This window comes from Triturus cristatus, chromosome 3_2, assembly GCF_964204655.1.
Source record: "Triturus cristatus chromosome 3_2, aTriCri1.1, whole genome shotgun sequence".
NCBI classification, from domain to species: Eukaryota; Metazoa; Chordata; class Amphibia; order Caudata; family Salamandridae; genus Triturus; species Triturus cristatus.
The window spans coordinates 1,199,182,693-1,199,195,487 of NC_140584.1; the positions used below are offsets into that span (position 1 = coordinate 1,199,182,693).

The following is a 12,795-nucleotide window of genomic DNA, read 5'->3' on the forward strand; positions in this document are numbered from 1 at the left end:
TTTGCTCTGTAATGGTTGAACCTTGCCTCCACCTACAATGTGGCCCAGGTACACAACCTGACTCTGCCCTATCTGGCACTTAGTAGCCTTGATAGTTAGGCCTGCTTTTTGCAGGTGCATTCTTCAAACCAAAGGGCATTACCACAAATTGATAGTGCCCACTAGGGGTAGAAATTGCTGTCTTTGCCTTTGCATCATCAGCTAGTCTGATTAGCCAGTAGCCAGCTGTCAGGTCAAATATGCTTAGAAACTTGGCTGAGGCCAAAGAAGCTATTAACTCATCTGCCCTGGGGATGGGATGGGCATCAGTCCTAGTGACTGCATTGAGACCCCTGCAGTCTACACAAAACCTCATCTCTCTTTTCCCACCACTGGTGTGAGGTTTAGATACCAGGACTACTGGGCTAGCCCAAGGGCTAACTGAGGGTTCAATCACACCCAGATCCAACATCTTTTGGACTTCTGTCCTTATACAGTACTTGACATGGTCAGGTTGCCTGTAGATCTTATTCTTCACAGGTAGACTGTCCCCAGTGTCCACTTCATGAGTGCACCAGGTGGTCTGACTTGGAGTCAGAGAAAACATATGTCTGAACTGGCTGAGAAGCTTTCTGCAGTTAGTTTGCTGCTGGGCAGTGAGGCTGCCTGCCAAGGCTACACCATCAACTGACCCATCATCAGGGTTCTGAGAAAGCAGGTCAGGGAGCGGGTCACTCTCTTCCTCCTGTCCTTCATCAGTAGCCATGAGCAAGCCCATGTCTGCCCTGTCAACATATGGTTTTAGTCTGTTGACATGAAGTACCCTGTGGGGACTCCTAGGGGTTCCAAGGTCTAACAAGTAGGTAACCTTCCCTTTTTGTTCAACTATTGTATGGGGGCCACTCCATTTGTCCTGGAGGGCTGCTGGGGCCACAGGCTCCAACACCCACACGTTCTGTCCTGGCTAGTAAACAGTCAGTACAGCCTTTTGGTCATACCAGCCTTTTTGCAGTTCCTGGCTAGTCTCAAGGTTTTTGTTTGCCTTTTTTATGTACTCAGCCATCCTGGAGCAGAGACCAAGTACATAGTCCACTATGTCTTGCTTTGGGGGCTTTAGAGGTAACTCCCATCCTTCCTTCACGAAACACAATGGACCCCTGACAGGGTGACCAAACAAAAGTTCAAATGGGCTGTAGCCAACCCCCTTTTGAGGCACCTCCCTGTATGCAAATAAAAGGCTGGGCAAGAGTAGGTCCCATTTTCGCCTAAGCTTCTCTGGGAGTCCTTTAATCATGCCCTTTACGGTTTTGTTGAATCTCTCAACTGAAACACTGCATTGTGGGTGATAGGGTGTGGTGAACTTGTAGTTCACTCCACACTCATTCCACATGGCAGTCAAGTAACTAGACATGAAGTTTGCACCCCTGTCAGATACTACCTTCTTAGGAAAGCCTACTCTTGAGAACACACTCAGGAGAGCTCTTGCCACCTCAGATGCGGTAGTGATCCTTAGGGAAATTGCTTTTGGGTACCTGGTGGCATGATCCTCCACCACCAGTATAAATCTGTGCCCAGATGCTGATTGGGGATCCATGGGACCAACAATGTAAATCCGTACCCTTTCAAATGGCACCCCCACCACAGGTAGTGGTATCAGGGGGGCCTTTGTAGTGCCACCTGCCTTGCCACTGGCTTGGCAGGTTACACAGGAGCGACAAAACTCCTTTGGGTCCTCAGACATGTGGGGCCAGTGAAAGTGAAGGACAAGTCTTGTTCTGGCCTAGGTGTCCTGCTAGGGGAATATCATGGGCTAGTGTCAATAGGAAACCCCTAAACTTGAGAGGTTTAACCAACCACCTGGATGCACCAGGCTTGGGGTCTCTACACTCTGAATAAAGGAGTCCATCATCCCAATAAATGTTATGGGTGCCACTAGCATTCCCAGCAGCCTCATCAGCAGCTTGCTTTCTGAGGGGTTCAAGAGAGAGGCAGGTTTTCTGTTCCTGGCTCAGATCAGACCTGGAAGGGCCCCCTGTCCCCAAGAACTCAACTTGGTCAGGTTCAAGCTCATCTGGGATAGTTCCTTCTTCAGGCTCAAGATCATCTCCCTGAGGAGACTGATCAGCATTCTGAGTCAGGTGGGAAGGCTTTGCCTTAACCCTACTGCTCCTCCTCTTGTGAGGCACCTGGTCCATTATTCCAGAATCCAGGGCCTGTCCAGCTTTAGACATTTTGGCCTGAGACCTAGTCACAGCAAAGACATGAGCAGGGATCCCTAACATTTCTGCATGTGTCCTGAGCTCCACTTCAGCCCAAGTTGAAGTCTCGAGATCATTGCCAAGCAAGCACTGTACTGGTAGGTCTGCACTTACCACAACCTTCTTAAGGCCAGTTACCCTTCCCCAGGAGAAGTTAACAACTGCCAGAGAATGGTCTGTTCTGACATAGCTAGCATTTGTCCCTTGGTACATTTCATCAAGTATAATCTACCCAGGATCCACATATGTCCCTGAATGCCCAAGCTTCTACTCCATTTATCAAAGGCTGTTGTCTGTATTTGCCCAGATTACTGGGACTCACACAGGGGGACATATCCATGCCCCCATCACAGACAAGCACAGCCTGAGTTGGAACTCTGACTATCTCAGAACCCAGGGTCAACCCTACTACACCCTTATTCTGAACATTGCCACCACCTATTGTAGCTGTACTAGGGGGAACAGTTGCCTTAGGGGCAATGGTGGCTGGAATAGATGCCTTGGCCTTGATGCAGTCACTGGTCCAGTGAGTTTTCTGCTTACCAAATTTGCACCAAGGTTTCTTTTGGCCTTTTCCCTTACTTGACTGTGACTCCCCATTAGAAGAAGAGTTTTGGGGCCCTTGAGAAGACTTCTGGTCTTTACCCTTGTCCCCACCCTTGTCAGAGCTCTTAGAATCCTGCTTCTTTGGGTCACCACCTTGGTTCTGTACCTTCTGCCTCACCCTGGTTCTGACCCATTGGTCTGCCTTCTTTCCCAATACCAGGTACTGGTGCAACAGCTGATTTTGACAGTTATTAAGAATCTGCTCCCTCACTATCAGATTGTACAATCCTATGAAGTCACACACTTTACTGCCCAATAACCAACCTTCCAGAGCCTAGGAGCACAGTCAACAAAGTCAACCCAGTTTTGATTTTGTGCTTTTTGGGTATCTCTGAACTTTAACCTGTATTGTTCAGTGGTTAGGCCAAACCCATCTATTAATGCACTTTTCAAGACCTGGTAATCATCAGCATCCTCTTCTCTTACAGCGAGGAGCTTGTCTCTACCTTTGTCTGCAAAGGAGAGCCATAAGATTGCTGCCCACTGACCTTGAGGGACCTTCTGTACTTTGCAGGCCCTCTCCAAGGCAGTTATCCATTTGTGGATGTCATCCCCACTCTGGTAGGGAGGGACAATCTTACTTAGGTTTCTATGGCCATAAGACCTCTCCCTATCTCTAGGGAAATTGCGGCCACCAAGGGACTCTAGTCCCTCCTTTTTACTAGCTCTGTAGAGCTCTAGGGCTTCCCTATCTAAGTCCATCTGCTGCTTTCTGAGGTTGAATTGTCTTGCTCATACTTCAGCAGTCTCTCTCTCCCTCCCTCTGTGAGAGGACACAGAGGTCCCTATAGAGGAGTTAGACTGGACAGATCCCCTTGACAGAGATCTATCCCTTCTAGTCCTACTTTAAACTCTACCCGGAGGAATAAAGGAAGGTACGTTGTTGTCATCCTCCTCAACCTCATCCAGGAGAGCCAGGTTCACCAGATTCTGATCATTGTCATCAGTCTGGTCAGCATTAGAGTTAGTATCAGGGGAGTTTTCACCCCTAGGCACACCCTCACCTGCTGCCCCACCCACACTGCCTACCCCATCAGGCCCACTAGGCCCTGAGATATCATCCAGCTTAAGTATCTTTATGAGATGCTGGGTGGTTGGGCTTTTGCCTGTCTTCAGCTTCCTAATGGAACATAAGGCCCTAAGCTGAGCAAAGGAGAGATCCTCATATTTATAGGGAAGGAGCTCACTGGCTCCTGGCAGGGACCCCCTGGTTCCTGGCTGACTAGACATTACTAATGTGGTGTGGTGTATTGCACTACCTACACTAGTGTGGCCTACTAAATTCTCTTGAGTTGTAGAAAGGGTGTGCTATCCCTTAACACACAACTCTAAGTTCAGTAGAACTTACTGTAGCTAAACTTGATATTATATGTACCTTAGGTACCTTTAGTGGTTTTCAGTTGATCAATTCAATTGAGATTATCTGGTAAAACCATAGCAAGCTGGAATCCCACACGCTGCACACCAATGTGAGAAGGTGGCCCGATATATGCTGTCCACTAGTTATAGAGGGCATCTTTGTAGTAAGTTGATTGTATTATATCAACGGATCTCATTTTATTGGTCGTGATTTTGAATTGTTTCTAAAAAAGTTAGATATCAAGCATACTCTTGCTCCTTTGTATAGTCCTTCAACAAATGGGTTGGTTGAGCGTGCCAACAGATTGTTGAAACATGCAGTACAAACTGCAGTCAGTAATGGTTTAAATATTCCTTCTTTTTTATTCCAGAGAATTTGGAATTACAATACCACACCACACACTACTACTGGTGTTTCACCTTTCACATTGTTAAGGGGCCGCATACCAACTTCCAAACTCAATCCTTCATGGTTGCTTGAAAAACAATCTCATGTTCCTCTTGATTTAAATAAGATTCGAGATTGTGTAATTAAAAAACAAAGTAGTTGCAAACAAAACTATGACAAAAGATTTGATGTTGTGGATAAACCTTTGTTAGTCGGTGATTGGGTTTTGATTCGGAAACCCATTAAGATTTCTAAAGGTCACTCAAAGTTTTCATCTCCTGTTCAAGTTATACATGTGTCTAGGGGGTCTGCCATGCTGCAAGATAGAGGTTGGTGGAACAAAAATGCACTTATTAAAATTACCAACAAACAAGCAGCTATCATTTTAGAGCATAAGACTAACCCTGTTTTTACAGATATTTCAGATCAGAATTGGTTTGGTGTTTGTGACAATATTGGTACACATTCGGAGCCCTCTTATCATTTTTCTCATACTAATTTGCATCAAGGTGATAGAGGAGATTCTGAGGTAATTTTACCACTTCCAGTTTCTCCTTGTGTAACATCTGAGAGGGGAGAAGGTGAGGGTGGTGGTAGAAATCTTGCAGGTTCAAGATTACGTACGGCACCTATACGCTTCCGTGATTATGTCATGACTTAAGCAATTGTCTTTTTAATTTATTGTCCTCTATGATTTTATGTTTTTTTTTGGGGGAGATGAGTTAAATTTCTGTTTGTGTAAAAAGGGGAGGGTGTGTAGTAAGTTGATTGTATTGTATTATTGTTATTGGGTTGCTGTAACTTTATGGAATGTAACCACGTGAGGTAAAATGTTGAATGCTTCTTGGGATCTAGAATCTCAAGAAGAAGTTAGATGAAGACTGGATGTTAACGGGATAAGTCGTGGGTTGTTTATCTACTGAAATAAACTCTTCATTGAAGAATCGTCTATTCCAGTGTTCCTGTGTTTCATTTATGCTCTGAAGGTAAAGAGAGCATACTACAACCTTGTATCAGTTCAAACAACCCCTTATGGTGAATTGGTTAAAGACAACCTTTATTGAAAGCTATCCTAGTGGTAGCTATGGAGAGCAGCCTTCAGGCTAAGTCTTGAAGGAATGTAAAGCCGCTTGTTTTACCAGTCTATAATCTCTTGAATGATCAAATGAAAGGACAACCACACCAGGTATATATTCAAAATATATGTATTTAGGTTAAAACACACCCCTCTAGTCTCTTTGTGAGACTGAAGTTCGAAGTATTTAATTTACAAGTTAGCAATCAACAGTAATAGCACAAATACACGTTTGGGCCTTAGGGGTGTACCAAACCATATACCAATAAAGTGGTATAAGAACCACGACTGAACTAGACACAAGGCCTAGAGCCTGTAGAATCGCTGGGATCCCAAGTAACCACCCAAGGTAGTGACACAGGGGACCCACAGGGACTGTGTGCAGTGTATAAACACAACCGCGGGTTCCCTTTAGCTTCTATGAGCAATGTCGCAGTTGGAAATTTAAAGATTAGGGACACTTAGAATTGAGTCAGAACCAAACCCTTTTGGGACTTAGGAATTTCTAGGGCTAGCACCCACGGGAGCACCGGAGTACTCGAGTTACCTCACCCAGGGAAGCCGGGTGCATAGGTGTCTTTTGGTGTCGGGTCGCATCGTCGATTACAATGGAAGCTGGCGAAGAACTGCTGCTGTCGTGAAGAGGAGAAGTGTACGAAGAGGTCCAAGCCTGGATCTAGAATGGAAGGAACCTGAAAGCAGAAGGTACAGAGTCTGGGTCACTTGCCAGTGACCGAGGGCAGGATGACCAATGCCCACAGATGTCGGGTGCTTCAGGTGAGTTGACGGGTGTCTTGACTCTTCAGCCACGAGGTCCAGGAGGTGTTGACGAAGTCCAAGAGCCGGATTCAAGCTGTCCCACGAAGTCTGTCGAGTGCTGCGGTGTCGGCGACCAGAATGGACCCAACAAGCCTTGGCAATGGCAAGTCACTGGAAATCAGAGAAAGGACTGCGGTGTAGACCAGCAAGGTCTGAGGGACTCACCCAGCGAGGGTAAGTCAGGGCACGTCTGGAGCAACCAGGAAAGCCCAAGTAGAAGAGGAGTTGCCTTCGTGGGGACCTACTAGACAACGGGCTAGCGATCGCGAAGGAGCCTCGAGTGGTCGCACTTGAAACTGGCCCACGGGTCACTCGTGGAGTGGAGGCCAGAAATCTTTGGTGCAGGAGGTGCTCAAGGCTGGGGCTACTCAGAGCCCAAAGCACAACTTTGAAGAAGTCCCAGAAGATAGTGTTGCTGCAAAAGTTCATGGTGTCCAGGGGTCACGGTTCCACGTCACCCATGATAGCCACAGGCCTCAGCTTTGCTGTGGACTCAGGGTAGCCTCGGAGAAGTCTGGAAATCCACCTCTGGTGATGCAAAGACTTTGGCGTCCAGCGGGAGCTTCAGCGATGCAGACCGGTCAGTTTCTTCTTTGGTGCCTGCCAAGCAGGGGAGTCACTCCTTGACCCCAAGGGAGATTTCTTCAGTCTTCTAAGCAAAGTATAACGTCGAAGGTCCATTATATATATTGCAGAGTTTCGTCCAGGGTAATCTAAAGTCGCAAGGACTGGGTTCCCATACTTATACTAAGTTTGGGGGTTGGACATACTCTAGGGACCCACCTCTGGGAGAGTTTGGAAAGAGGGATGGTTACACTCATTTCCTTTGTCCATTTTCGCGCCAGAGCAGGGGCAGGTAGCCCCGGCAACCGGTTTGAACTGGACTATGCACAGGGACACCAAGTGTGCCTCCAGTGCAGGACTTCAAAGCACCAGAGAGTGTTCCCGCCCAGCCCCATTACACATCTGCCTGTCTGGGGAGGTGGTTACACCTCCCTGGGACAGGAAACCTATTGTCCAGGCCTCCCCTGCCGGAGTTTCGGTCAGCAGCTAAAGGCCAGACCCGTGTCTGTGGCAGAGGCATCCCTTTTGTGATGCCAGAGCTCAAGAAAGTCCTACCGGGTTAGACCAGTGTCAACATGTCTCTCCCTCTTGAAGGGTGGAATGCTGCCCCCGCTGCCAGAACTGGCGGGGTTGTAGTATTCCAAAGCGTTTGACACCAAACACGACATGTTTCCGTGCAGCCATCCCAAAGTTAGCATTTACAGCGAGGTTATAATGTACTTAAGTGTATATGGTCAGGCTGCACCACAAACAGCATCAGAGGAGGTACACCGAACACTGCAGAGGGGCTCTGCTCATGCAGGGGCACCCTCTCACATAAAAACCAAGCACTCTGCCTTCAGGATTGTTAAGGCCTGCCATAGGAGTGACTTATAGGTTTTATATGTGTGTGCAATGGTAGTGATATAGGTAGCCTATACCACAGTAAGGGGTGCAAGCACACCCTTACCCAGGCTGCAGTAGCAGACCTGTGGTGCCATTTTTGAGTGCTTCCCTGGGGTGGCATAATACATGCTTCAGCCCCTGGTAGGCCTCTGAGGTACCTATACCCTAGGTACATAGTATACCATATACTAGGGGCTTATAAGGCACTCCAGAATCCAATTAGATATGTACCTAATGTACATGCAAACCATTTTAGAGAGGAAGCAGCTAGGCTGTGGTCCTGATTAGCAGGGCCACAGCTAGACTAAGGTTGAAAAACAGTGAAACACCAGAAAAAAGTGGGGGTAACCATGTGAAGCAGATCCTACTCTCCTACAATCAGTGCCTTACAACAGAGATTCAGTGCCTCAGCAGCAGGTGTGTGCCAAGGCAGTGCTCAAAGACACGACTGATACTACAGGGGGTTCAGTTCCTTACAATGGGCATTCAATGTCTTACAACAGAGATTCAGTGCACGAGCAGCAGGTGTGTGCACAGGGTGGGCTGCAAGACATGACTGATACTACAGGTGGTTCAGTTCCTTAGTAGAGGGGTTTCAGTTTCTTACAACAGAGATTCAGTGCACGAGGAGCAGGTTTGTGCAGAGGACAGTGCTTGAGGACACGACTGATACTACATAGTGATCAGTGTCGTACAACAGAGATTCAGTACCTGAGCATTAGGTGTGTGCACAGGGTGGGACCCACGACACGACTGATACTACAGGGGGTTCAGTACCTTACAATGGATATTCAGTGTCTTACAATAGAGATTCAGTGCACGAGCAGCAGGTGTGTGCACAGGGTGTGCTCCAAGAAACGACTGATACTACAGGGGATGCAGTTCCTTAGTAGAGGGGTTTTCGTTTCTTACAATAGACATTCAGTGCCTGAGCAGCAGGTGTGTGCAGAGGGCAGTGCTCAAGGACACGACTGGTACTACAGGGCGATCAGTGCCTTACAACAGATATTCAGTGCCTGAGCAGCAGGTTGTTGCCCATTCGGTGCTCCAAGACACGACTTATACTACAGGGGGTTCAGTGTCTTACAACAGAGATTCAGTGCCTGAGTAGCAGGTGTGTGCAGAGGGCATTGCTCCAAGACACGACTGATACTACAGGGGTTTCAGTGTCTTACAACTGAGATTCAGTGCCTGAGCAGCAGGTGTGTGCAGAGGGCAGTGCTCCCGGACACAATTGATACTACAAGGGCTTCAGTGTCTTACAACAGAGATTCAGTGCCGAAGCAGCAAGTGTGTGCAGAGGGCAGTGCTTCCAGATGCGACTGATTCTACAAGGGCTTCAGTGTCTTACAACAGAGATTCAGTGACTGAGCAGCAGGTATGTGCAGAGGGCAGTGCTCCAGGACACGGCTGATACTACCAGAGGCTCAGTTCTTTATGAAGGGGTTCAGTCTCTTGAATATCAGTGCTAATATAGTACAGATGATCAGTGAATAACATCTTAACATAGGTTTGGGTATTTATGATGGGGTCTCAATCTCTTGAGCAGCACGGCTAGATATGTGAATAACATCGAACCCTTGAGGCTCAGTCCTTGAAACTCAGGGCTGTATGCAGGTGAGAGCTCTGGCGTTACTGGCACAACACAAGCACAGAAGGGTATCTGAAGAGAATCTTACCACAAGGCCAGTGATGCGATGAGACTCAGCATGAGACGATTGTCGGCCACCAACACTGAGTGAGTGTGATTTTTGTCGACAAAGTCCAAGCAGTCTTCAAATGATTTGTAAGCAAATCCTGTAAAAGGATACCAAAGATGATTAGTCCACACAGCATGGCCACCTTCACACACCCCCTTTGCCCATATCCCTTCCACCCATTCCAAGACAAAGAGCACAAGTGACAAGAGATTAGAAGTTGTGCAACTCCATCTCTGGAACAACTTTTCCTCAGTCATCATCATCAAATAACTTTATTTGGTTATTTGTTTCAACCATCAAAGTGTACAAAAATAGAGACATCGTCAATTTACAATATAAAAATATAAAATAAGACTGCATTTCCGATACTTAATTAAAATATACAAAAAAGGCGGTTGGTAAAAACCCACAATAAAAATACATAAAAGGCAACTTCAGTACAGCCTTCCAGTAAATAACCGTGTCACTTGCAAGGACAATAAAAGGAGAAAGAGCTCAAATGCAGTACACTATAAATTAATTTTATTGTCCAACATATCACTACCGGGAGTGTTTAATATTGCCATGCAACCTAAGGTAAAAGCTTCCGCCGACTTATCCAGAAGGCAAATAGAAAGCGGCTAATAGCAAAAAAGATTGGCCCAGATACGGCCGTTTTTAAGATTCAGTATGCAATCTGATATTGCCTGACACCAAGGTTTAGGCAAGTAGGCCTTATCCACCTCCTGCGTATCTACTGGTATTTAGGGCAAAAGAAAAGTACATGTTCTTCGGTCTCTGTGGCTCTAGTGCAGGCAGGACAAGAGTCTATTAGTAAACCAACAGCCTCTTTCCCAGGAAACCTGAGGAGCAGGTTGCCATATCTGAATCTGACATATAAGCTTTTAGCAAGGTGTGCCAGATTTGATCCAAAAGAGGTTCAAATTGCAAACATGATTTAACAGTTAAAAATGTTGATGTTAGCTGACCATTAGCTAATTTAACAGCATAATGCTCCTCCACCACCGCCCATTATCTGGCTTTTAGTTTCAGTAAATAACTACTTGCGGCCTTGTCTGGCCATTCCCATAGATCCAACATGTTCATCTATTTGCACCAATCTGCGATATGTTTAAACCACGGTAGTTTATTTGCACCACTGATCATCAATACCTCCCTCATAGAGTTACGATAGTCAGCGAGCTGAGGGGTTGTCCACAATCGCAACCAATAGGTTAGGGGCTTCAGAGCAGCCATGTCACCTATTCTCTTCACCCCTAGATCACAAAATAGGGGGATCAGCGGGGTTGTAATGGGTACCGAAATGAGTGACCTGGCCCCATATCTCCGCTCCATACAGTGCTCCACCTTGGGCTTTGGCAGTGCTGTGGTTAGGGATTGAGTGTGTGACTGCTTATGGAATCTTAATATTGATTTAGACCTATGGCATAAGACAAGGTAGCTCTTGTCTAACTGATGTTCCCATCTAAGTGACTCACTCAGTCTTATGCCAAGTTAATCAAAATGCTTTACCCGCTCAAGAGGTTCACATGCAATCCTGATCTCACGTAGTCCGCCCAGACCTTTCCCAAACACCATATATTTTGTTTTAGTAGTGTTGAGTTCCAAACTCCTGTCCCTGCAAAACTCTAGAAATGTAGCCAATAAAATCTGCAGACCCATGGGTGTTGTGGATATTAGTAAAGAATCATCTGCAAAGAGCAGGATTGGGACCTTCACACCATTCAAGGAGGGGGAATCATTCCTACAGCCCATCAATTAGAGAAATAAAGAGAATAATGTGGGGACAAGGACACACCCCTGGCACACTTTTCCTCAGTCATCTGCAGTGCCTTCAGGTGCAAACTAAAACACCCTCAATCCAACAGCAGATCTCCCTCCAGTCTCCCTCAGTGCAAGGCCGGCACACCAACCCACAACCCCGCCCCTGCACCACGACAGGCCCTGCCTCTTGTGACATTTATAACTGTTGTACCTCAACTTCACCCAAGCAGTCTCCAGCCTTGAATGCTGTATGTTCACTGTAACCAAGCCACCCTTGTCATGTCCACAGCTGTTGTGGTGTTTACACTGTTCATTCCATCCTATAGCTTGAAGCAGCGGGGATGCATCCCAGGCCTGGGCGAGGCATTATACCCACATTGCAGCCCTGGAAGGAGGTCCTCTCAAGAGCAGTCATTCTTGAGTCTGGCTACAGGCAGCTTTGGTTGTCTGCCACAGATCATATAACCACCAAAATAATTAAAGAGCCATATGGAGAGAAGAGGTTTGGTTGTGCCCTTTTGTTCATATACTTTATGGGCATTTGATTGGGCGTCATATGTCCTAGCCCGCCTATTTTTATTTATTTGTTTTTTGTGAGCGACCATGGTCCAAAGACATTACAAACTTCTAAGTTTATGGGCGATTATAACCTTAGCCAAAGTGTCTTTTGACAAGAAGAAATATATATACTTGAAGGTGGCATGACAAGCGGCTGTGCAAAGTGATGGAGGAGAAGTGGTCCAAACCCTTGTGTTTCCAGATAAGTCTTGATTCATATAATGATCTTGCTTGAATGTTGCAGGCTCCAGGAGAAGGGATTCTTTATTTCTCAATCCCAGCCGAGCACTGGAGACTTTCAGTTTTCCAGTCAGGTAGGTAGCAGAATAATCATGTAGGTGGGAAAAAATCATATAGGTGGGAGAAGAATCATTCAGGTAGGAGTAGAATCATGCAGGTGGGAGAAGAATCATGCAGGTGGGAGAAGAATCATGCAGATGGGAGTAGAATCATGCAGGTGGGAGAAGAATCATGCAGGTGGGAGAAAAATCATGCACTACAGCTAAAATTCAAGTAAGAAATCACTGTGAACTGCATTTACCACAATGCTAAGGGGCGAACTGTGCTGGGAGGTGAGGCAGTGTGCTCCCATCCCCCATTTGATTGTAATCTTCATAGATGGCTCTGAAGAGGTTTTCTCATGCTGAGAGGTCACATGGCTTTTCTCCTCAGTAGGAAATTAATGCTTTCCTTTTTGTGAGGCACCTGCTGCTTCATGATGGGATTTTTTGGAATCCTTTTTCTAGAACCCTCAGGAGATTCTTGAGACCTCTCTCTCCTTTTAGATCTTTCCAGAGAGGTATGAGAGGCAGAGCTTCCCTCATCATCAGAGACAACATC

General features: G+C 46.5%; 1 protein-coding gene across 1 annotated transcript in view; it reads right to left on the bottom strand.

Moving 5' to 3' along the window:
- LOC146859437 (adenylate cyclase type 10-like) overlaps nucleotides 1-12,795 on the bottom strand; it is a 357,025-nt gene that overhangs the window by 306,262 nt on the left and 37,968 nt on the right. The window contains exon 3 of the mRNA XM_085646984.1: nucleotides 9,613-9,730. Within this exon, the coding sequence (XP_085503110.1) occupies nucleotides 9,613-9,730 (118 nt within the window). The remainder of the gene's footprint in view (nucleotides 1-9,612; nucleotides 9,731-12,795) is intronic.